This window comes from Alnus glutinosa, chromosome 9 (genome assembly GCF_958979055.1).
Source record: "Alnus glutinosa chromosome 9, dhAlnGlut1.1, whole genome shotgun sequence".
NCBI lineage: Eukaryota > Viridiplantae > Streptophyta > Magnoliopsida > Fagales > Betulaceae > Alnus > Alnus glutinosa.
In genome coordinates, this window is record NC_084894.1 from 10,897,652 (window position 1) to 10,923,502 (window position 25,851).

General features: G+C 38.4%; 1 protein-coding gene across 3 annotated transcripts in view; it reads left to right on the forward strand.

Moving 5' to 3' along the window:
• Window positions 1-25,851, forward strand: part of LOC133877432 (structural maintenance of chromosomes protein 3) — a 67,459-nt gene that overhangs the window by 34,584 nt on the left and 7,024 nt on the right. For all 3 annotated transcript variants that reach the window (XM_062315727.1, XM_062315726.1, XM_062315728.1), the window contains exons 14-27: window positions 9,651-9,823; window positions 9,901-10,000; window positions 11,918-12,054; window positions 12,216-12,417; window positions 13,106-13,193; window positions 13,282-13,431; window positions 14,229-14,380; window positions 14,457-14,648; window positions 14,812-14,995; window positions 15,084-15,154; window positions 15,263-15,414; window positions 16,696-16,864; window positions 18,151-18,297; window positions 24,205-24,300. In XM_062315727.1, coding sequence (XP_062171711.1) covers window positions 9,651-9,823; window positions 9,901-10,000; window positions 11,918-12,054; window positions 12,216-12,417; window positions 13,106-13,193; window positions 13,282-13,431; window positions 14,229-14,380; window positions 14,457-14,648; window positions 14,812-14,995; window positions 15,084-15,154; window positions 15,263-15,414; window positions 16,696-16,864; window positions 18,151-18,297; window positions 24,205-24,300 — 2,013 coding nt within the window. The remainder of the gene's footprint in view (window positions 1-9,650; window positions 9,824-9,900; window positions 10,001-11,917; window positions 12,055-12,215; window positions 12,418-13,105; window positions 13,194-13,281; window positions 13,432-14,228; window positions 14,381-14,456; window positions 14,649-14,811; window positions 14,996-15,083; window positions 15,155-15,262; window positions 15,415-16,695; window positions 16,865-18,150; window positions 18,298-24,204; window positions 24,301-25,851) is intronic.

The following is a 25,851-nucleotide window of genomic DNA, read 5'->3' on the forward strand; positions in this document are numbered from 1 at the left end:
AAAGGAAAATGCACCTCAGATGTCGAATCTGTTCTTCTTCCGCTCCACAAAAAATCAACGTATCATCAGCAAACAATAAATGATTCACTACTATTGCCTCTGACTCACTATGTCCCACAGTAAAGCCTGTCATCGAACCCTGCTCCATCGCAGCAGCCAACATCCGACTCAAAGCCTCCATAACCACCACAAATAATAAAGGCGACAGAGGATCACCTTGTCGCAACCCGCGAGAGCTAGTAAAGAAACCCGTCGGAGTTCCATTGACAAGGATGGAGAATCTCACCGTAGAGATACAAAAACGAATCCAAGCTCTCCATTTCTCCCCAAAGCCACAACGTTGTAATAAGTAGAGTAAGAAGTCCCAATTCACATGATCATAGGCCTTTTCCAGATCCAGCTTACACAGCAACCCAGACTCCCCTGAACGGATTTGACTATCCACACATTCATTAGCAATAAGCACTGAATCCAAAATTTGTCGACCACCAATGAACGCATTTTGGGTGTTTGAGATAATCTTACCCAACACTGATTTAAACCTGTTCGCAAGGACTTTGGAAATAATCTTATAAATTCCCCCAATAAGACTGATAGGCCGAAAATCACTCACATCCACAGCATCATTCTTCTTTGGAATCAGAGAGACAAAAGTAGCATTAAAACTCTTTTCAAACTTGCCTCGAGAGTGAAAATCTGCAAAAACAGCCATAATGTCATGCTTTAAGATATCCCAACACTTCTGAAAAAAAGCCATAGTGAAACCGTCGGGGCCCGAAGCCTTATCTCCATTGAAATCTCTGATGACCTCCCACACCTCCTTCTCCTCAAACCCTCTCTCTATCCAGCTACTCTCATCTTCATCAATTGAAAGAAAAGAAAGGCCCTCTACCCTTGGCCGCCAAGAAGAATTCTCAACATACAAGTTTTTGAAAAATTGAACTATATGCTCCTGAATTTCCTTTGGGTCATTGGAGATTTCACCATCTATACTTATAGAATCCACTTGATTAAATTTGCGACGCGAGTTGGCCATCCTGTGAAAAAATTTTGTGTTCTTGTCCCCCTCCTTCAACCACAAAGCTCTGGATTTCTGTCTCCAAATTATTTCCTCACACAGAAGAGTTTTCTCCAGCTCTCTAGACATATCTATCTTGCGAACCTTCTCTTCCTCCTCTAGGCCTCGGTCTTCATCAACTGCATCCAGCTCACAAATGCCCTCCAATAATTCCTTCTTCTTCTTCCCTATATCACCAAACACTTCAGCATTCCATTTCTTCAAGTCCGTCTTCAATGCCTTCAGTTTAAACGCCAAAATGTGACTTGGAGAACCCGAACACTCATAAGACAACCACCACTTATTGATTTGCTCAACAAAGCCCTCATAATTCAGCCACATGTTCTCAAATTTAAAAGACCTTTTTCCTCCTCTTGGTGCCCCACAATCCAAAAACAAAGGGAAGTGATCGGACAGAAGTCTTGGAAGCCTCCTTTGGACTACTTCGGGGTAGTGTTCCTCCCACTCCACAGAAATTAAGAATCTATCAATTCTAGACCATGTGTGGTTATTCGACCATGTAAATTGGCCATCTTGAAGAGGTAGATCCACCAAGTTCTGCATGAAGATGAAGTCTGAAAATTCTTCCATAGCAGCTGAGAAACTGGCCATGCCCGACCTCTCACTCGGAAAACGAACAACATTAAAATCTCCCCCAATACACCACGGCACCTCCCAACAATTCATCAATCCAGCTAATAATAAAAACCCTATATCATAGTGTTGTCTAAATATACTAATTGAATGGCATTGCACGTAAGGCCGTAAGGCATGTCAATTTGTTTTGCTTTTTGCTTGGTGAATAACTACTACGAAAAGGACCATCTTTGATACTTGGCCATTGAAGGGCCCTTCTGCCAGAGAACTCCACTATTTGAAAACAGTTACTTTGCTTTTTCTTTAATGGAAAATGATGAATTACATCAGATGTTTAAGAGTATGTTGATGAAGGAACAACGAAGTTGCAGAACCCTCATCAAGCTAATGGAAATAAGAGTTAGGTAACGCAGCATATGGACTTCTGCCAACTCCTTGAAAGTTAGAGCAAACTTCTTTGTCAGGATATCTGTGACTTAGTGTCTACTCTTGACGCAGTGAAAGGTGATGAGGATTTGGATCAACCTATGTTAATCCAAGTAGATCTGGAATCCACAAGAAAGTAGCAGAGGTCTCTAGAGAAAGTTTCAAACTTTTGATGGATGAATGATAATTGATTCCCAGGAGTTCCAAACACAAGGCCTTTTAAGGCTACACTGATAAAACCAAAACCTAGTTGTGAAAATGTAAAAAATGCCCCTATTAACAAGTTGAGAATAGCAAAAGTCACCTGACCAAAAAAAAAAGAAAAAAGAATTAAAATTTTCCTCTAAACCCTTTTTACTTGTAATTTTTCCATGTAGTCTAGTGCCAGCTATTGTACATCAACCTTGGGGATACAAGAGTACAAATGAGCTAATTGCTTCTGAGCACAACTTCTATAGGGTCTTAGCACAAACCAAGCTCTTTGTGCTCTTCTATAAGAGGATGACACATCAACCTGAAACAACAAATTAGAGTTAGACGAAAACACTAGATCCTATTCTCCATCACTCATCGTCATCCACAAAATTCCCCATTTACCTATTCTTGCAGCTCTCTAGAGAAAAGAACTCATCAAGCTCTTTGTGCTCGCATCCGCATAGTGCGGTTATCTCTGTTTTGGTGAATGGCACTCCGTCTGGTTTCTTTAGTAGCTCTTGCGGGCTTAGATAGGGTGATCCTCTGTCTCCTCTTCTGCTTGTCATTGTTATGAAGGCTCTAAGTAAGTTGTTCACTACTGTCCAGAGAGGTCTTCTTTCAGGCTTTTCTGTGGGTCTAGACGCTCTGAGATGGTTAACATTTCACATCTGTTGTTCGCGGACGATACTTTGGTTTTTTGTGGGGCTAAACCTAACCAGCTTTGCTTTCTTTGTGTGTTGTTCTTGTGCTTTGAAGCTGTCTCAGGTTTGAAGATTAACTTGGCTAAGTCTGTTTTGGTTCCAGTGGGTTGTGTGGATAATGTGGATAGTTTGGCTAGCATCTTGGGTTGTGGGGTTTCCTCGTTACCTTTAAAGTATCTTGGTCTTTTGTTGGGGGCCTCTTTTAAGGCCAAGTCTATTTGGGATGGTGTTTTTGGAAAGATTGAGAGGTGGTTGGCTAGTTGGAAGCAGATGTATCTGTCCAAGGATGGTAGGGTTACCCTTATAAAGAGCACTCTTTCCAATCTCCCTACATATTTCTTGTCTCTTTTCCCTATTCTTGGTAGTGTGGCAAATTGTATTGAGAAGCTCCATCGTGATTTCTTATGGGGAAGTGTTCAAATGTCACCTGGTTAGCTGGTTCATGGTTTTTTCTCCTATTTCTGAAGGAGGCTTGGGCATTTGGAATTTGAGGATCTTCAACAGGGCTCTGTTAGAGAAGTGGTTGTGGCGTTATGTGCATGAGGGAGAGCCTTGGTGGAAACTTATTGTTGATGCTAAGTATGGTGGTGTGTGGGATAGGTGGTGCTCCTTAGATCTCCCTTGGTCTCATGGAGTTGGGCTTTGGAAGAGTATTAGGAAGGGGTGGAGTTTGTTTTGTAGTCATATCAGGTCCAGGATCAGATTTTGGCATGATGTGTGGTGTGAAGAGATGACTCTCAAGGAGGCTTTCTTGGTTTTATATGGCATTACTCGTGACAAGGATACGCTTGCTGCAACTCACTTGATTCTAGAGAGTGGTTCCCTTCAGTGGGACATCAGTTTTATTTGAGCAGCCCATGGTTGGGATGTGGAAGTCTTGGCTTCCTTCTTCACCTTGTTGTATTCCATTAGAGTGAGGAGTGAAGGGGATGACAAGCTTTGGTGGACTCCTTCTCACAAAGGGAAGTTTGATGTTAGTTCTTTTTATAAGGTCCTTGCTGCAAAGAGGAAGCTTCTTTCCCTTAGAGAAGTATTTGGCGGACCAAGGTTCCCTTGAAAGTGGCTTTTTTTGCTTGGTCGACGGCGCTAGGGAAGATCCTTACCTTAGATAATCTTAGAAAGAGGCATGTTATTGTGATTGATAGGTTCTGTTTGTGCAAAATGAATGGGGAGTCTGTGGACCACCTTTTTCTCCATTGGGAGGTTGCTCGTGCCTTATGGAATGCCATTTTTAGCCGCTTCAATTTATCTTGGGTTATGCTTCTTCGGGTGGTAGATTTATTCGCTTGCTGGTGGACAGGTGGTCGCTCGCGGAGTGCTGTAGTGTGGAAGATGGTTCCTCCTTGCATTTTTTGGTGCTTGTGGAGCGAACGGAATGATAGAATCTTCGAAGACAAAGAAAGGACGATTGAGGAGCTCAGAACTTTCTTTTTTTATTCTTTGTTCTCTCGGACTGTTGTGTTCCTAGCTCCCTTAGTGATTAGCTTTCATGTGTTTCTTGTTCTTTTTTCTTCTTCGTCCTAGTCGCTTCTCTTGTATAATCCTTGTGTACTTGTTTGCGCTTTGCGTTTTTTAATGATATTTCTCTTACTTATATATTAAAAGAAAAAAAGTATCCGCATCTGAATCATGCGATTACTATCCACCTTTGCGCGGATATTATCCGTTATTCGAATATGAGGTAATGGACGTTTTTTATTACTATCAAAATCTATATGCAAGCTTAAATAATGCGGTTATTATTATATGAAAGCTTAAATAAATTAAGATTTCACTTGTTTCACAATTCACGAGTATTAGCCATAGAGGGTATTGTCTCATAGAGTAATCGGGATTTGGATTATCCAAAAAAAAGAAAAAGAAACAAAGTAAATGTTTTTCTTCACACCCAAGGAAGTTTCACAGTAGCCATGAATCTCACGATTCTCAGCAATGGCTTTCACAAGCTGCTTTCAAATCAACAACAAATGCTTTCTCTTCAACTCCAAAAAACTAAAAGCGTACAAATCAAAGAAAGGGAATATCACGCAATTCTAATGAGGGCTTTTGCCTCCGCCTTAGGGCGTTAGAGACGCTTTGAGCCCCCCCTCTCTCTCTTTTTCTCTGCCGTCACCCCAATCCCATGCCAAATAGCCAAATAAAAAATAATCAAAACCAACAAAAAGTACATAGCCCTTATAAAGATGAGAAATTAAGAAAGGAAAATCTCATCCCCCTTTGTTCCTTTTCAAATCTAGTGTATATACAGAAAACATTCTACGCAGCATTGCAAATTCTCAAAATCTCTCAACGACCAAACAATGGAGCAATAACAAATAGAATCTAACACAAACATCAAAACGCACTGAAATTACCTCCATAAAAATCGTGTTGAAAGAGTGGGGATTGAGCTCGGATTTGAAGAAACCCTAAATTATGTGCATAGAGATAGCGATGGAGAGACGAAAGGGTGCGATCTTCGATGAGATATGGCGTGCGGCGCGCTGCGTGATGGATGGATTTAAACTGGGAACTGAAGGTATGTGAGCAGAGCACTGAGCCGTGACCTATGGCTATGAGTTGTGCATTGAGATATGACTTAGAGTTGATAGTGAAAAAAACCTAACATAACCTAAAGGTTCTAAATTTATCAAATCCAAAACGATGTCGTTTTAGTGAATTTAATGAAATATATATAATATTTATTATATATAAAGGGAATGCAGATAGTAGTTTTTGCTAACCTCATCCGCATCTACATATGCGGATAGCAGATGCGGGCAATTTTGTTCGCCACATTTTCCCCCTACCACCACCCACGCTGTCTCCCACACCAACTAAGCACATTGCCCAAGTGGTGCAGTGTTTTTGGTAAGGGAAGAGGTAAGTCAAAGACAGGAGGAAATTGAAGGACGAAGGACTTATCCTCATCAGTTTATCATCAAATGCTTGGCATGGCGCTTAAATGCCCCAGATTTACAAAACAACATCATAAACCAAGAGAATAGACTTTTCTTTGACTGCAGAAAAAAGAGAAAGAAAAGTCTGACATGAAATATGACTTCTCTTTGACCGGAAATACATGATCTATAGGCTGATTTGTTTGTACTAACTTGCTACCAACTCTCAGTCTGTTGCATGGCCTTGTATTTGAGTTTTAAGTCCCTTTTCAACAATTTTTTTTTTTGACAGGTGAAAGAAAACATGATTGAATGGAAAACTAAAAATAAATGTGTGGAATAATAAAATAAGAACACAAGAGATTTTACGTGGTTTCGGTCTATGACTTACGTCCACAGGATAAAGCTCTAAGGTTACATTATGCTCTTATTGCTTGATGTTTTCACAATACAATAGACTCCTATTTATAGGAGGATTTGGGTAGATAAACATAGTAATCAATCAATGTGATTTGATTACCATCAAATCTGATTACAAACAAATCAATCAGATTTGATTGATTATAATTACAATAAATTGCTCAAATCAAATGCCCTAATATATGGAAAGTATATTCTCTAACATCCCCCCTCAAACTCAAGGTGCAAGGAATTTGGAAGCTTGAGTTTGCTATAAATTCTTCTTCGTTGTTTGGAGATGATAACGATTGACGACAGTCGATGGTGATGAGTAGAGGTGATTGGCGATGGTGATTAGAGATGCACCTTAAACTTCAATAGGCTAACTATGAGCCAAAATCAAAGCCAATTATGGGCTAAAATGGGCATGGGTTTGAAACAATACCACAAATGCCAAAATAATATGGGCCAACTATGGGCCAAAATAAGAGCCAATTATGGGCTGAAAAGAAAGCCAACTATAGGCTGAAATGGGCTTGGGTTTTTAAATAATACCACAAAGGCCAAAAGATGGGTCTGGGTCAACAATTGGACCAACAATGACCAAAATAATGAACTAACAAATGGCCCAAATAATATGGGCAATTTGCCTCTTTTTTTTTTTTTTGAATGAACTAGAATTCTTCTTTCTTTTCTTTTCTTTGTTTTTTTTCACTTCATCTTCTCTCTTTTAGAGAGAGAAAGTACACAATACAGAGAGTCAAAAAGATAAACCAAAGGACCGAATATAACCCCAAGACAAGATAACAAAAGACACAAAAAGGACTTGCAGGAGTGAATCTAGAGACATGAAGTGGGGAGCTTGCTGTGGGGATGAGGTAGATGGTAGCTTGGGCTTGAACAGCCACAACACGTCGGCTTGGGTGAACGACGGGGTTGATGGAACTGGCCGCTGCAGCGAATGGTGGATCTTTATGGGCTGCTGGCAGCGCAAATCGCTGGAGGGCTGCTTCATGGCACAGATCCACCATGAGGTGTTGCTGCTGTAGATCGGCAGTGAGTGAAAGATCTGAGATTCTGTAAAGCACTGCTGTAGATCTTGAGGACAAGAAGAAGGCTTTCCCGGCGCTTTACCCATGGAGGGGTTTTTTTTTTTAATATCAAAATCTAAACCGGTAAGAACAGGATCGGTATGTACTGTGAAACACAGATCATCTAATCAACAGACCTTTTTTTTTTTTTTCTTTTTTTCATTGACAAATACAATTTTGCAAGACCTATGGTGAGGAGATCTACAAAAAGGTATTGAATATCAAGAACAAGACAGTCAAATAAAAGAAAAGAAAAACTCACAGGACCATTGGATCGAACACTGGGGTTAGCCTATAGCTCTGATACCATGAAAGAAAACATGATTGAATGGAAAACTGAAAATAAATGTGCGGAATAATAAAATAAGAACACAAGAGATTTTACGTGGTTCGATCTATGACCTACGTCCACAGGATAAAGCCCTAAGGCTACATTATGCTCTTATTGCTTGATGTTTTCACAATACAATAGACTCTTATTTATAGGAGGATTTGGATAGATAAGTATGGTAATCAATCAATGTAATTTGATTACTATCAAATCTAATTACAAAAAAATCAATCAAATCAATTAGATTTGATTGATTATAATTACAATAAATTGCTCAAATGAAATCCCCTAATATATTGAGAGTATATTCTCTAACAATAGGTAAGTAGATAAATTTATAAAAAGCGAAAATGCGTTCCTAAGTATACATGAAGTATACAAAAAAGACAACAAAACATGAAAAAGAAAGAAAAAAGGAGAAAAAATACCCGCAAAACCCAAAAAGAAAAGGAAACCCAAACACCCCAACAGAAACCAGCCCACAAAACCCAGAGACTATTACACCACAGCAAGGGCACTCTTGCCTTTGCCCCGGCTATAACCAAAACCCTATCATCATAATTGATCGAGTACTCTTAAGTTTTTCACCTCTCTACTCCCTTTAAACGTAGGAGTGGGGACTGAAACCTCTTGATGTTGCGTCATATCAATTTGAGCCAATAAATCCAAAAAACCCTTCACATTCCCCTCGTTGGAGACTCCCAGGGTATGGAAACAAAAACCAACATCTATTGCGGGCCCGGGAGAACCATGAACCCCTTCAAAAACATCTCCTCTCGAGGATTCACCCACCTCTAAGGAAGACGACAACAAAGGAAGGCCCCCAAGCCTTGGTGGGGCACCAACGCCCCTCATCTTCATACCCACAGACTGAGCTGAAGAGAGAGGAGACCCACCCACTCTGCTCAGGAGAAGGAAGCCATGCCGAAGAAGACTAGTCGAGGGAGACTTGCTGACCGTTCCCCCACCAAGCTCCGGCTAGGGGTGGGTACCAAAAGACGGGGCCATCGGATCACTGATTGCCATCAAAGCCTCGTCAATTAGAGAAGCGTCCAACTAAGCTCCTCTGCCTGCCTTCGATCTATAGTAGTATCTCAGCACTGATTTGGACTCCGATGGATAGATAGGAGCCCCACACTCCAGAATCATCGGAAGAGAAAAGCAGAGCCTTTCACCCAAAGCGGGCGCCCCCAAAGAAGTGGCGCCGAAGGAGACCCCTGCTTGAGAAGACCCCTCATTAGCTGAGTCTACCTTAACAACCGTGTCAACCCCCAAAAAGAAGGCTTGCGCAATGGGTTGTCCAAGGGAAGCTTGATCAAAAGGGAGAGAGGCTTGCACATAAGATTTTGGCCCAGAAGACTCCAGAATAGGACCAGAGGAAGTCGGGATTGGACCAAACTCAGGCACCGACGATGTTGAACCTGAAGTCGTAGAACCCGTAACCATAGAAGCATCTGATCCGCATGCTTGCATAAAAGATTCTGGCCCAGAATACGCCGGAACAAGACCATCGGCAGCTGCGCAACGACAGACCAGGAATTGCACGAGTAACCAAGACCCGCCCATCAGCCGCTCCAAAACCCGACGAAGGCTCCAAGCTCGAATCCACAACAGCGTTAGAACCCTCCAAAACAGCCTTCTTGGTAATGGACTTGGAAACCAAGCTACTAGACCCTACCCGAACCGGGCCCTTCTTAAAACCACCTTAGCCCTCTTGAGCATCCGGCCCGCCGCTAAGCGGCCTGCCTTGCGCTTAAGCCCAAAACACTTAAGGCCCAATATTGGTGTAAGCCTGCGAGCCCAATCGATCCTTTCCAACAATTATTAATGTTATTGAAATCAAATTCTGTTGTCTTTTTTTTTTTTTTTCCCTGAGCAATGCAAGGGGACAGAGAGGGGAAATTCTGTTTAGTTTGTAGATCACTTTAAATTGTTTTATTGGCTTCTCTCTTATTTTTGGTTTTTTGGTTGCAGGAGGAAAAACTTCAGGATGAAATTTATCGGCTTAATGCTGAGTTAAAAGAGCGGGATGTCTACATTGAGAGACGTAGAACTGAAATTGCTTCTTTGGAATCCCATATCTCCCAGTCACGTGAAGGGTTCAGTCATCATAAAGCTCAGAGAGACAAGCTGCAAAATGAGCGGAAGTATAATCTTTGCACTTTTGATTTTGATCAAGGTTTTTATAATACTCCAACATGTTTAAAGTGGTTAAATTGTTTAGGTATTTATGGGGCAAAGAAAGCAAACTTTCTGCTGAAATTGATAAGCTGAGAACAGAAGTTGAGAAGGCAGAAAAGAGCCTTGATAATGCAACTCCTGGTGTGAGTAATTGCATTTGATTTGTTTTACTTTCTAAATTTGCTGAACATGGTTGTCAAAGTGCCTAGGGAAACCTCTGTATTATAACTAGTGATACAATGTAATGTGTATGTTTTAGGCTGAAATTTTATCTGCACATCCGAAGTGTTATAAATATGATAAGAGTCACTTTGCATTTTTCAAATTTATGTTTCTCACTGATGTTTTGACTATAAGTTGTCGAGGGATGTAATTGAAACTTGGATTTTCTTCAATTCCAGCACTGAAAAAAGTTTTAAACACTAATGGAGGTTATTTGGTGAGAATGTAAATTGTAGGCCACAGTTTTACCATCCTAGACAACTTATCAAAAGTTTTACCATCCTAGACAAAGTATGCTGTGTCTGATTTAGCAGCTTTGTAAGGAAAAGTCAAATACATTTCACATTAAGATTGGACTTGGACATTTTTTTTTTACAAGTAATAAAAATATATTAAAAAAAAGCGTAAGACGCCCCTAAATACATAGGTAGTATACACATGAACAACCAAACCAGCCCAAAAAAGAAAGAAAACCAACAAACCCGCTAGACCCTAAAACCCAAGACCCACATTAAGCACTCAACACTACATCATGTAAGCCTTCCCTTTCCAACGCCGAGAGGGTGCCCTTGCATCGCTGTAGGTAATGGAGCTTTTCAAGTTCAACAGCTCCCTCATACCTTTGGTCTTTTGGTGCGCAACCATAGTTTTCCAATGAAACTCCTCATCAATGGCATCTAGGATTGCCAAGGACGGATCCTCTCCCTCATCACCATCCAACGTCCAATCCAAGGGCATGTCGGGATGTAAAACACCCAAAGGGTAAGGGGATTCTCCATCCTCCCCATACCAAATCTCGTCGCCTTGATCCCACACTATGTTCTCCCCATCTTTCATGGTTGCGCAACTTGGACATTCTTGTGAGCTTTGATGGTTGATGAGCATGATGAATTGTTCTTTTTCCTTTTTTCCCCTCAAGCATTCTAGGATTAGATTTTTTTTTTTTTTTTTTTTTTTAAAAAAAAAAAAAAAAAAAAAAAAAAAAAAACTTTTTATTTGCTTTGTTCATTTCTATAATTTGCCCCTGTATCACATTTTTTTATTAATTTTTTGAAGTCAGCAGCTTCTATCATAGTGTGGGCGGGTCCTGGTACAATTTGATACAATGTGATACATTTCTATAATCTAATATCGTACAACATTTCTATTCAAGTTGAAGGATTGGTTGTAAAACAACATGGGTACTTATATTGAAAAAGGATGTGATGAATTTGGAGGTGACAGAGGGTATGATTTAGATGGGGAAAATGGCAGAAAAGAATAATATGTGGTTGACCTGGAAGAGTTGAAACAAGATCCATAAAGTTGACTCCTATTTGATTAGAATTAATGTTGTCAATGAGTGATCTTAGCATTTATCCTGAAATATTATGAAATGTAATTTCATCTTTCCCTTCACAATTATGTACATGCTCACGGTCACTCTCCAAATCAAGAATATATAATGCTAGAATTCTTTTGAAGCCTATTGATGTTTATGATATCATAAATTTGAACTTGCTAAGTGACAAAAAATTTCAAGTTTATTTATCTGTTTATTTATTTATTGTCAACAGCATGTTAAAATACCTATCTCAGGAGTAGCATAAACATCTATTAATTTGTTGTGATTATTGACGTATCAATATTTCATCATAAATGTGGCTTTGTGGCCTGTCATCTTGGATCATTATTCAATGGATTGACCATGAGCGTTTTTTACTTTCATCTTTTTCTTCTCTCAGTTGCCTCTTCTTAATTTTTGGGTATTCAATGATTCTTTGACTGGAACAAGTTCTTTCATTAAGGCAGTGTTGTATCTATCTTCACAATTTTTTATTCCACTGGATACAACACAGGATGTGAGGAGAGGGCTGAAAACTGTTAAGTACATCTGCAAAGAGTATGATGTTCGTGGGGTGTTTGGTCCAATTATTGAGTTGCTTGATTGTGATGAAAGATTTTTTACTGCAGTTGAAGTTACTGCTGGAAATAGGTATTTACAGTTTTGTTTATTCTAACATTTCTTTTTCGGAGAAGCTTGTTATTGTAATATGTATTTGAGAAACTAATGTAGGTAGAGTGTATTGAATATTTGTGTTGTGTGCATTTCGTACTTGAAAAAGAATTAGTTGACATCTGTTATTGTCTGTACAGCTTATTTCATGTGGTGGTCGAAAATGATGAAATATCAACAAAGATAATTAAACACCTCAATTCATTGAAAGGGGGACGAGTTACTTTTATACCCCTGAACAGGGTGAGGGCTCCGCATGTATCGTATCCACATAATTCTGATGTGGTACCCCTGTTGAAGAAATTGAAGTTCTCTCCAAATTATACAGCAGCATTTGCACAGGTTAGCATCTGCGTGGGCCCTGCTCCTCGTTAGATACACATATTTTGGATCCATGCATGGTTGGCTATACCATATTAGTATTCATAAAAAAATGATACCATATTAGTATTCATAAAACAAAAAATGATACCATATTAGTAATTTCCTTGTGGTCTCCTTAAAGTTTAATGCTTAGCAGGTATATGTATTGTGTATATATGTATCTTTGTGTGTACATTATCCCCACCCCGCTTCCCAATGCTGCAGCTACTTCTGTAGTTAAATTTTTGTACATTACATTATGTTCAGCTTTTAGTTTGAGAAAGAGGTTTATCATTTATCATTGGTCTCATGGGCTTTGGTTCAAGTGTAATGGTGCAAAATAATGGTGGCCTATGGTTTCAGTTTTGGTGTATTATCATTATCGTTATGATAGAAATAAAAGGTATTAGGAAATTACATTTTCTTTATATCTTTTGATGGAGTTCACTATAAGAGTAAACTCTTCTTTAAGTAAAACAGAATTTTTTGGTAGAATAGTTTCTATTATTGGTTCAAAAGGGTAAAAAGGCCCGGCTTACTTTGACATCAATATTTGAATATAATTCAGCACTGTATAGTTATGACTGTTAATAATAGCATTTTGACTCCTGAGATATGTTGGATGTCCTTTGACCGTGTTTTTCATATATATACTCTTTTTACCTAGGTTTTTGCTAGGACAGTGATTTGCCGTGATCTGGATGTAGCCACCAAGGTTGCTCGTACTGATGGTCTGGACTGCATAACTTTGGAAGGTTGGTTTAGAAATACTCTGCATTAAATGTTGCAGAAACTTTGGTTAGTCTCTGATGCCTTCACAATTTGATATTGATCCTACAACAGGTGATCAAGTCAGCAAGAAAGGTGGTATGACTGGTGGATTTTATGATCACAGACGCTCGAAATTGAAGTTTATGAATATGATTATGCAGAATAAAACATCTCTCAACTCGAAGGAAAAAGAGCTGGAAGACGTTAGAAATATGCTTCAAGATATCCTTTTGGAATATACTTTCCTCTTATTTTGAGCTGTGTTGGTTCCATTCTAGGTTTTTCTTTTTGGACAGAAATTTTCTGCGAACCAGCTTTTAAAATTGGCAGGTGTCCTTTAAGCTATTAAAAAAGCATATGAGAATTACATGTTATTAAAAAAACATTTGCTTCTCACATGCTAAGGACCCATGTCACTTTTAGAGGATGGTTTGTTGGAAATTTGTAGGAAAGTTGTGTCCTTTCTTTTTTGTCTTCCAATTTTAGTACGTGTGCCTATCATATACGTTTTGATGGGTTCTGATGCATTATTATGTCATGGCCTATGTCCTTGTGATTAAATTGTAATTGGATGCACTGCCTAGGTTTCTATATTAGAAAATCTCATTATTAGTGCCGATGGCTGACGATGGCTGAATAATTGTTATGTTTCTGATGCGTGATGATTTCTGTAAAGTTTGAGAAGATATTTTTTTATAAGTAATTTTTTGGCCTCAATGGGAAAGGAAATTGAAGATTCGAACTAGTAACCCCGCTTCATGAGGCATGGTCCCCAGCTGATTGAACTACCTTTTGGGGTAAAGTTTGAGAAGAATATTAATGGAGTTTATTGTGCATAATGTATGTTTTTATTGGGACTTCTTATTGAGAAGATGTTTCCAGAAAAATTAACAGTGTCAGATTGTAAGGTTCTAATGGTTAAAATATGACTATTAGTAGATGACATTCTCCAGAGTTGGTGTTCTTCCTGGTCATGAATATATCTTCTATGCTTTTGGTTTTTGCTTAGTAAATCATACAGATAGATCAGAAGATAACAGAACTTGTTACTGAGCAGCAGAAAATTGATGCCAAGCAGGTTCATGACAAGTCAGAATTGGAACAGCTTAAACAGGACATTACTAATGCTAATAAGCAGACACAGTTGATTTCTAAAGCTCTTGAAAATAAGGTATTTTAGAACCTTTTGATTACTGTATTATATTTGTTCAGTTCTGTCCTCTCAGATTCTCGTCACTTTTTTGTAGGAGAAGTCACTTGCAGATGTCCGGACTCAGATTGATCAGCTTAGAGCCAGTATGGCAATGAAACAGGCTGAAATGGGCACAGAGCTCGTTGATCATTTAACGCCTGAGGAAAGAGTTCTTCTCTCACGATTGAACCCTGAAATTGCAAAACTTAAAGAGAAGCTTGTTACCCGCAAGGCAAATCGTATGGAGGTTAGCAGCATCATTTTAATGTTCTGTTTTCCTTTTATTTTATTTCTTTATTTTTTTTATTTTTTTTATTGTGTTGGCCCTGATTGCTGGGCAGCTTTATTGGTGTTATCGTGGAGCATCATTCTTGACTAAAGTCCTTATGTATGTGCATTTAAATCAATAGACTGAAACGAGAAAAGCAGAGGTTGAGACTAATCTAACAACTAACCTTAAGAGGCGGAAGCAAGAGTTGGAGGCCATAATATTGTCTGCTGAGACTGAAACTTCGCTTGGTGAAGGCGATTTAAAGAGGCAGGAATTAAACGATGCTAAATTATTGGTTGATGATGCCACACATCAGCTTAAAAGTGAGGGCTTCAAATTTCATCCAGTGCATTTCCTATTTTGATATGTTAAAATATGGTTCTGTGTTTTGACTGAAGTTCTGCTCCTTAGGAGTTACTGAGCGTATTGATGAGCAAACAAAGCAACTCAGGATGAAAAAAGATGAACAGAACAAATTAAAGGTAGTCCTCTTACGCTGGTTGATTGTTGGTTAAGGTTCGAGTTTTATTCATGAATGGCTATCATTTGTCTCTGTTTCAGCCTGCTAAGATGATCAGTATTTGATGCAGACTTTGGAGGACGAGTATGAAAGGACACTTCAGGATGAAGCTAAAGAATTGGAACAACTATTAAGTAAAAGAAATGTTTTTCTTGCTAAACAAGAAGAGTACTCGAAGAAAATCAGGGAATTGGGTCCATTGTCATCAGATGCTTTCGAAATGTATTACTTCTGATTGTTCCTTTTTTTTTTTTCTTTTTCTTTTTTTTTGTTGTTAAAGCATATATTTTGTCCTCAAATAATCACCCAAATTTCAAGTTGGTTCCTTAAAACTTTTGTGTATCAAATTTGTCCACGTCGTTTTTCAAAAAGCGGAAAAACAAAAAAGCTGAAACATTCGGGAAGAGGTTTTTTTCTAAAAAAAAAAAACCAAGCAAAAAAGGAAGTTTTTTATTTATTTATTTATTTTTATTTATCCTTTGTTTTTTATTTTCATTCTCCACGTGTGCTTTCATTTTGCTGACTACACTTTTGATTTTAAAATTGTCCATTGTGAAAAAAGAAAGTGATGTGAGCTCATGCCGTCATTTCAATTTCACTAATAGACTAAACAAAGCTTTTTGTAAAACATATTGACCATATTATAATGTGAAGTTTTTGAGGAAAAGAAATGAAAATTTGAGTGATTTTTGAAAGAGCAGACATTTGCTTTAATCTATTTTTTTCTCCCAGCTGGATTTTATTTCTTGTGGCTTAAATTTAAAGTTTCCTCTATATTTAGTTGTATACTTCCAGTGTACGTAGGGGCGCCTTACGCTTTCAATAAAACGAAACTTATCAAAAAAAAGTTTCCTCTATATTTAATGTGTTCTGATAAATGACATCAAGGTCTGCTTCTATAGTTATTGTATACTTTGTCTCAATTTAGATATCAATATATTTGTTTGTTATATATATATATAATTTTTTTTTGTAATCATTTTGAAGCATCTTAGGTCTTTTGAGTAGTGTAATTTGCCGTATTCAGTTGTCTCATAGTCAATGCTCCAAAATGGGTAGTGTGCTTTCCTTTTTGTGTGTCGCAAAATATATGGGAATCTCCAAAAATGAAAATATTTATCTAATTAACTTCACATTTTACCATATTTCTAACTCCACCTTCCTAATTAAATCCCTTTTTATTTTTCTTTTTTCTAATTTGAACCCACATTTTTTGGCCTTCTCAAGGGCATTTCAGAAAGATTGTTATGTTTATGTTGTTTTATTAAAATGTGTGATATTTTCACTTATCAAAAAAAAATGTGTGATATTTTCAAACTCCATATATTTTGGGATGATGGAGTATGAATGACTGACATTGTTAAAATATGATCTTATCGGTGCCTAGGGGTCTATTGCTATGTATTCAGCTGTGCTATTGGTCATGTTTGCACTTTTTTACTTATATTTTCTTCATTTTCATTTATGTAATTAATTCTCTTATATTGAAAACGACAATGGTAGGTACAAGCGGAGGAGCATCAAAGAATTGCACAAGATGCTGCACAGGTGCAATGAACAACTGCAACAGTTCAGCCATGTAAACAAGAAAGCACTTGACCAGTATGTAAATTTTACTGAGCAACGAGAAGAACTCCAGAAAAGGCAGGCTGAACTGGATGCAGGTGATGAGGTATATTTTTTTTTTCATGAGTTTCAATCACTTGAATCTCTTGAATTTGAGGGTAAAATACACTTTTGGTCCTCCAACATTTACTGATGTTTTTATGTGGTCCATATTCTTCCAATTGCAGCAATGTTGTCATCCAATATTTAAGTTTGTTTCAATTTAACTCCTGTCCAAGTTCATTTAAATTAAGTTAATGGAGTGAAGTCCACATGAAATGAGAATATATATATAAGTTTTTTTAAATAATTATACAATTTCTATCTTTTTTTTTAAAAAAAAGAAAAAAGAAAAAAGAAAAAAGAAAATTCCCTTATCTTTCTCCTCCTTGAACCCCTGCAAACTTTAACCCCTCGCCACCCCAATCCCACTTCTCGCATGGCTGGCCACTGACGCCCACCCCTAGCTCATGCATGAAGCTCGTCAGGATTAGTGCTGAATCCGCATAATCATTTGGTACTAGAAACCGAAAATCTGTGGAGGATAGCACTTGGGGAGAGTCCAAGCAGTAGAGGAGTGGTAGCTCAATGACATCTTATTTTGGGGGATATGTGTGTGGCTTTTAGGAGAAAGTGAAGGATGACTGTTGATGTGGTATAATTTTTAATATTGTCGTTATTATTGGAGATCATTTATGTAATTGTGTTTTTCAACTCTAATATAATAATACCCTAGTTGTGGGTTATCTCTTTCTAGCAGTCGTTTCTCTCTCTCTTTCTCTTTCTTTTTTCTCATATTCTAATTCTCTTTCTTTTATCTTTAATTCAATTTAGTATCAGAGCAATGGTCTTTTCAGAACAGTCTTATTAGAATTTATCAACAACATTGGCGTTGTTGATACTAAACGGATGCCAATGTCAACCGTATGGATGCTAGCGTTAGCATGACAAAATGGTGCTCATGACCAAGATTGCAACTTCATGGGCTCCTTACCAACGAAGTCTCGGTCAGATTGGAGATTTTCTTCCCCTGTTGGCTTTGGTGGGAACTTAAAAACCAAAAGTTTTCTAATTGAAGTGGTCATGTAGGATATGCCACTTGGACTATTTGTCCAGGTCAGCAATTTTAGTCACATGACTTGCAGGTGATTAACTCTATTAACTAAATCTTTTAAAAAAAAAGTTAAAAGGAAAGGATGAAATTGAACAAGTTGAAAGTAACCTTTCTGCAATTGGAAGAATAGGAACTGGATAGAAAAATTGATAGTTGGAGGATCAGAAGTGTACTTTACCCTAAATTTTACTGATTGCCATAATATGAACTTAAGATATTATTTTTCTGAATTTCTGCAGAAAATTAGAGAACTCATATCTGTTTTAGATCAGCGTAAGGATGAATCGATAGAACGTACTTTTAAAGGTGTTGCTAGGCACTTCCGAGAAGTATTTTCCGAACTTGTGCAAGGTGGGCATGGACATCTGGTTATGATGAAGAAAAAGGTTTGTTAGTATCTTTCAAGCTCTTTCTGCTTTTTTACCAAGTCTATCACTGTCTTAGTGAATGGCCTAGAAAAGAAAAATAAATGAATGTGTGGTTTTTCTGTACTTTCTGGAAATAAACTTTGCTTGGTCTTGCTTTCTGATAATGAGACGCACCAGCTTGAACTAGGCTTTGCATCTCAGGTTGAGCTCAATCTGAAATAAAACTACATTGGACCTTCACTGAGTTGATTCAAAAGAGCCAGCAATAATAACTTAGAAGTTGGAAGGTTATATATTTGGTGCGTCATGTGTAGTTTGAGAATGATATATAGGCAATGACTTTTTTTAACATTTTCTGTCTGCATGTGAAATAATGTTTTCAGTATTTTAGCAAGGTTAGCCGTATATTACCATCCTTCTTTGTGTACGACTTCTAGGTCATATTATTAAGGGAATTGGTGTATTCAGCTGGATCGTGCTTATTTTATCATCTACTTTTGCTTATTACGTACATTTGCTTTGTTTTTGTTTTTGTCTTTGTCTTTGTCTTTGTTTTTGTTTTTGTTTTTGTTTTTGTTTTTGTTTTTGTTTTTGTATATTATCATTAGATTTGGAAAATTTTCAAATATACTGTCGTTGAAACTTCTCCGTTATATTGTCTTATTTTTCTATGATTCTGAAAGGAGTCTCAGGATTCTTGTTTTGTCATTGGCTTAAACTGATCCTTAAAATGTATGAAGAAATCATTAAAAAAGAAGTTCTTTTAGAGCATCTCCAGCAAGAGTGGCTATTTTAGCTACTCAAAATACCTCCCATTTTTTTCTTTTTTCTTTTTTTTCCCTTTATTTTTTTTTTTTTACTACTAGTTTTTCGATACAAACTCCAACAAAATATCTATTCTAAAATCTAGTTTCTTCATTTTTTTTTTTTTTTTTTTTTTTTTTTTTATTGTTTTCTTCCCCTCTCTCTCCCCCCTTGTTTCATTTTTTTCATGCACTTTTTCTTTCACACACCCCTTGTCCTCTCCCCCTTTTCTTTTTTCTTCCACACCCCTCCCCCTCCTTTCAGGACAACAACGAGAGAGAACAAAGAGAGCATAACCAGAGGTGCGGTTTGTGAGACTAATAGGTGAAAGGTTACTTCCTTGTGGAAGTTGAATTGAGATGGTGATTTGGCCGAGTGGGGGGTTTATGCCCTTATCTCCTCTGTGGCTGGTGAGGAAGGCGGATTTGGGGACATGGGTGGCGGCAGAGTAGTTGCTGTTGCAGGCGGATCACTTTACCCAGATGAGGTCGCTGTCAGTGTTAGCGATGAGGAGGAGACCACAAGGGGACTTGAGGGTTTTGCGGTTGTGGAGGATTGAGAGGCGATGGTAGTCCATCAGAGGGCCTTTGCGAAGGAGAAAAGCGGATCTGGGGACATGGGTGGCGGCAGAGCAGTTGCTGTTGCAGGCGGATCACTTTACCCAGATGAGGTCGCTGTCAGTGTTAGCGATGAGGAGGAGACCACAAGGGGACTTGAGGGTTTTGCGGTTGTGGAGGATTGAGAGGCGATGGTAGTCCATCAGAGGGCCTTTGCGAAGGAGAAAATGAGGAGGGAGAATGAGGGCAGCAACGCCATTGTTGTATGGGTGGGGTGGGGGTGGGGGGAGGGGGTGGAGGGACCAATAAAAAATGAAACATACCGTTGAAAAAATTGGGTGTATATTGGAAGAAGGTGCTACAGTGAACTTTCACATATTCATAAGTTCACTGTAGCAAATTTGATGAAAAGCCTTTATTTTAAAGGCTCTACTGGAGGAATAAAGTAGCCCATAATTGTTAAATGTAGCTATTATCACTAGTTTGAAAGGCTTGCTGGAGATGCTCTTAGGAGTTTCTTTTGCAACAAGAGTTTTACCTTTCTGGAATTATGTTGCACCATAAGATTTACTTAAAGCCCCCCACCCTTTTTCTTTTAGAAAGATAAGAAAATATTTTATTGCTACCATATTATTAGTTATTCCCCTTCTTTTTCGAAGAAAAATAGGAAAATAAAGGGAACTTCATCCTTTACAGACTACTCACTTTTCCTCAATTCTTTTGTTATTTTTCTAATAAAAGGAGGGTATTTATTAAGTTCTTCATTGATTGTCATTATTTTGGTGGGAGATGCCTTGGTGTATTGGGGGAGATTTTAATGTGGTTCATTTTCCTAGTGAGAGATCTAGTGGTGCTGGCTTCTCTGCAGCTATGGAAGAGTTCTCAGACTTCATATTCATGCATAATTTGGTGGACCTACCCCTTGAAGATGGCCAGTTTACTTGGTCTAATGGTCAGGAAGATCATATTTGGTCTAGAATAGATAGGTTCTTAATTTCTCCGGAGTGGGAAGAACGTTTTCCTGAAGTGTCACAGAGGAGATTGACAAGACTTTTCTCCGATCATTTTCCTTTGTTATTGGATTGTGTGACAACTAGAGGAGGAAACAGGTATTTTAAGTTTGAAAACATGTGGCTGAAATATGAGGGTTTTGTTGAGCAGGTTAAAAAGTGGTGGATGTCTTATGAGGTTTCTGGTTTGCCAAGCTTCGTTTTGGCCAACAAATTGAAGGCTTTGAAGGCTGATTTGAAGAAATGGAATGAAGAAGTGTTTGGTGATTTAGGGAAGAAGAAGAAAGAATTATTGGAGGGCATTCGAGAGCTGGAGTTAATCGAAGAACGCCGTTGCCTAGAGGAGGATGAAAAAGTTCGAAGGGTAGATATGGCGAGAGAGATGGAGAAGACCCTTCTTTTTGAGGAATTGAGCTGGAGGCAAAAGTCTAGAGCTTTGTGGTTAAAGGAGGGGGATAAGAACACAAAATTTTTTCATAGGGTGGCCAACTCACACCGTAAATTCAATCAAGTGAATTCTTTGAATATTAACGGTATAATTTCCAGAAATCCTGCGGAGATTAAGGAGCATTTAGTTCATTTTTACAACAATCTGTACTTGGAGAATTGTTCTTGGCGGCCTAGGGTGGAGGGTCTATCTTTTTTATCCATTGATGCGGATGAGAGCATCTGGCTAGAAAGAGCGTTTGAGGAGAAGGAGTTGTGGGATGTAATCAGGGATTTGAATGGAGATAAGGCGCCGGGTCCTGACGGATTCACTGCGGCTTTCTTTCAAAAGTGTTGGGATTTTTTAAAAACTGACATTATGGATGTTTTTGCAGAATTTCATGCTCAAGGCAAGTTTGAAAAGAGTTTGAATGCTACTTTTGTCTCTTTGATTCCCAAGAAGACTGGTGCCATGGATGTGAGAGATTTTCGCCCTATTAGTTTGGTAGGGGGGATTTACAAGATTATTTCAAAGGTTCTTGCAAACAGATTTAAGTCCGTGGTGGGCAAGATTATCTCCAACACTCAGAATGCGTTTATTGGTGGTCGACAAATATTAGACTCTGTGCTTATTGCAAATGAATGTTGGATAGTCATATTCGATCGGGGTAACCTGGACTCCTATGTAAGCTAGATTTGGAGAAGGCTTATGATCATGTGAACTGGGATTTCTTGCTTTATTTGCTGCAGAGATGTGGTTTGGGGGAAAAATAGAGGGATTGGATACGTTTTTGTATTTCTACGGTGAGATTTTCTATTCTTGTAAATGGAACCCCATTAGGTTTTCTGAGTAGCTCTCGTGGTTTGCGACAAGGAGATCCTCTTTCTCCTCTGTTGTTTGTGGTGGTTATGGAGGCTTTGAGTTGGATGCTGACTGCCGCATTGGATCAGGGTAATTTGACAGGGTTCTCAGTGGGTTCCAGAGATTCTGAGGCCTTAGTTGTGAATCACCTGTTGTTTGCTGATGACACATTGATCTTTTGTGGTGCTCAAGAAGAACAAATTCGACATCTGAGATGTATCTTCTTATGCTTTGAGGTAGCTTCTGGTTTGAGAATTAATTTAGGAAAATCAGAAATTGTTCCAATTGGTGGAGTAGAGGATGTCGAAAGGTTGGCTAATCTTCTTGGATGTCGGGTTGCTTCTTTGCCTATGACCTACTTGGGTTGCCGTTGGGTGCTTCTTACAAGTCCACCTCTATTTGGAATGGTGTTATTGAAAAAATGGAAAGGAGGTTGGCGGGTTGAAAGCGGATGTATTTGTCGAAGGGTGCCCGGTTGACTCTTATTAATAGTACGCTCTCCAACATCCCCACATATTACTTATCATTGTTTCCTATTCCAATGAGGGTGGCTAATCGTCTTGATAAAATTCAAAAGGATTTTCTTTGGTGGCATTGGTGATGAGACCAAATTTTATCTAGTGAATTGGAACAAGATTTGTACACCTTTGCATGCAGGTGGGTTGGGAGTTCACAATTTCATCCAATTCAATCGAGCACTCTTGGGTAAGTGGTTGTGGAGATATGGTAGGGAGAGAGAGGCTTTATGGCGTTTGGTGATTGATGCCAAATTTGAGAGTTTAAAGAGTGGGTGGTGCTTGAAAGAGGTTTCGGGTTCTTTTGGAGTGGGTGTATGGAAACATATAAGGAGGGGGTGGGAGAAATTTCGCAATTTTGTTCGTTTTGAAGTGGGGAATGGATCAAATATTAGTTTTTGGCAAGATTGGTGGTGTGGGGATAGATCCTTGAAGCAATGCTTTCCAGTCCTTTTTAGTATAGTAAGGAACAAAGATGCGATGGTAGCGGATAATTTGGTGGTTCATAATAGTGTAATTCAGTGGAATGTTCTCTTCACGCGTCAAATCTAGGATTGGGAGATGGATATGGTCCTTTCTTTCTACGATCAACTTTACTCCACTTCGGCTCGACATGGAGAGGGTGACAGGTTAGTGTGGAATCCCTCTAAAAAAGGTTCATTTGAAGTAAGATCCTTTTACGAAGAGCTTATTAGGAAAGATGGCCCATTTGTTCCATATTTTCCTTGGAAGAATATTTGACGTGTTAAGGCTCCAACAAGGGTGGCTTTCTTCGTATGGTCAGCTGCTTTGGGCAAAATATTGACGCATGATAACTTGCGTAAGAGGAATGTTATAGTAATTGAGTGGTGTTGTTTATGTAAGAAGAGTGGGGAGTCTATTGATCACTTGTTGCTTCACTGCGAGGTCGCCCGGGATCTTTAGAGCTACGTTCTTATTTTATTTGGGGTTGAGTGGGTTATGCCACGAACGGTGTTGGAGTTGTTGAGTAGTTGGGGGGCGGCGATTGGATGTAGTCATTCTAAATAGGCTTGGCGGTTAGCTCATCTGTGCTTGCTGTAGTGTATTTAGAGGGAGCGGAATGCTCGACTGTTTGAAGATGTAGAGACCTCTATGGTGGAGCTACGGAAGCGGTTGCTCAATACATTATATTTTTGGATAGCGCCCTATCATAGTTTGAGTGTTTTTAATTATGTAGACTTTTTAAATTTATTCTCTGTTCGTCCCTTTTAGGGGTTCTCTTGTATACTTCCCGTGTATAAGGGTTGCGCCCCTTTGCGCTTTTTAATAAATTGCAATTACTTATAAAAAAAAAAAAAAAACTATTTATGAAATGTGCTTGTTTACATGTCTACTTGCTTAAAGTTGCAATCATATTGGTGATTTTAGAACAACCTTTTTATTTATTTATTTTTTCTCCAAGTGTATGTTAGCACGTCAAAGTGGCTATCTTGTCCATACCATTTTGTCGAAATATAACTTAATGCTTTTCATGTTCAACAATGTTCATTATGTTAAGTCATTCTCTCTCTCTCTCTCTCTCTCTCTCTCTCTCTCTCTCTCTCTCTCTCTCTCTCTCTCTCTCTCTCTCTCTCTCTCTCTCTCGGTGTTTCATTTTTTTGGGAGCTTCATATTTAGGGGTTTTGGGAAGCTCGGGAATTTAGATATCCTTCTTGAAAACATGTCTTGTTTTTCCTAAATCTAGTTGATCCTGAATTGATTTTTCGTAAATTTTGGTTTCATTTCCATAGGATGGAGATAATGGCGATGATGATCTAGATGAAGATGGACCTCAGGAAGCAGATTTGGAGGGAAGGGTCGAGAAATACATTGGTGTGAAAGTGAAGGTATGTATCTTCTTGCATGAGCATCATTTCCTTCAAACCAAAAAAAGTTAAGATGGCGAGAAGAATAACAATATTGATAAACAGATTGATAAATTAAATAGATAAAAAAAAATGGTAAAACTTCCCTTTCTGCTTGGTGTTACTTATTGAGCAGATTTTGGTGATTAATTTTTTCTACCAGAATCATAATCTTCTTCAATTTTGTGTCCACTTCCATTTGATATGTTGCTTGGTAGACTATTATGGGAGGGGTGGTAGGTATTGATGGCATTAAAGCTGTTGGAGACTTGAATGGGCAAGCATATTCAATTTCAAGAGTGAATTTTCAAGACTTCAACAGGCATGATTGAAGTAACTGTACAGTAAAATTGAATTTGATAGACATTAAAGTAAAATGGATAACTAGTTCATATTGTTATGCTAATTAATACTTTGCCTAATTGCCCTTGACTCTTTTTCATGATCTTAAAGTAGTAATAGCTCCATAAGCTTCTTTCCACCTGTTTTATGAAATAACATATTGCTGAGACATTTTTTCTTTTTCTTTTTTCTTTATCAGACTCGCCCCAAGTTCAAATAATCAGCAAAACTAGAAAAAAGCAAACAATTATGTGTTGCTATCCATGTGTAAAGGAAGTTGAATTTAATCTTTTCAGCTCTACCATCGAAGTCTCTCTATCTTCCAAGCTCTCCGTGCATTCCGCTCTCTCCAAATACACCACTTTAAACATAAAAGAGTCAACCTCCAAACTTCCAAAATGTTACAACGCCCCTTTTGACCTCCCCAACTCACCAACTCTCTTACCCTTCTGAGCATATGCCCAATCGACACCAAAAAATTAAAAAGTGAGCTCCATAAATCTCTTGTTACTTCACAATGAAGAAGAAGGTGATTGATGGATTCTCCACTCTTTTTGCACATACAGCACCAATCCACCAATGACGTTCTGCTTGCTCAAATTATCCAACATTAATATCTTTCCTAATGTTGTCGTTCACACAAAGAACATTACTTTCGAAGGAGCCTTAACTCTCCAAATTTTCTTCCAAGGAAACATGGAATCTGTAGGTATGGTTAACACATAATAATATGACTTTACTTCAAACTTGTGCCTTTTGGAAGGGATCCAACATATACCATCCGACTCTCCTAGAATTGATATAGCTTTTAAAATCACCATTAGATGTGTGATAGATTACTATTGGATTTTGATCCAATGGTGATTTTAAAAGTCACATCAATTTTGAAAAGACTCAAGGAGGACACGAGTCCTCCTTATAGCATTACTCATACCTTCCACATCTCCTTACCTTACTTGATGAGAATACAACATCACAAAGAAAGAGGTGCACCTCCCAATCCGATACGGGTCTAGTAAAAATTATGTTCCATTGAATTTGAATGCTTCCATTTCGAAACTGCATATGATCTGCCACCCACTCGTCCTTACAACGTGCGATACTAAACAAGTCTAGATAAGACATCTTCAATGATTGTTCCCCATACTACACAATGTACACATCATGTCAAAAACTGACCTTTAACCCATC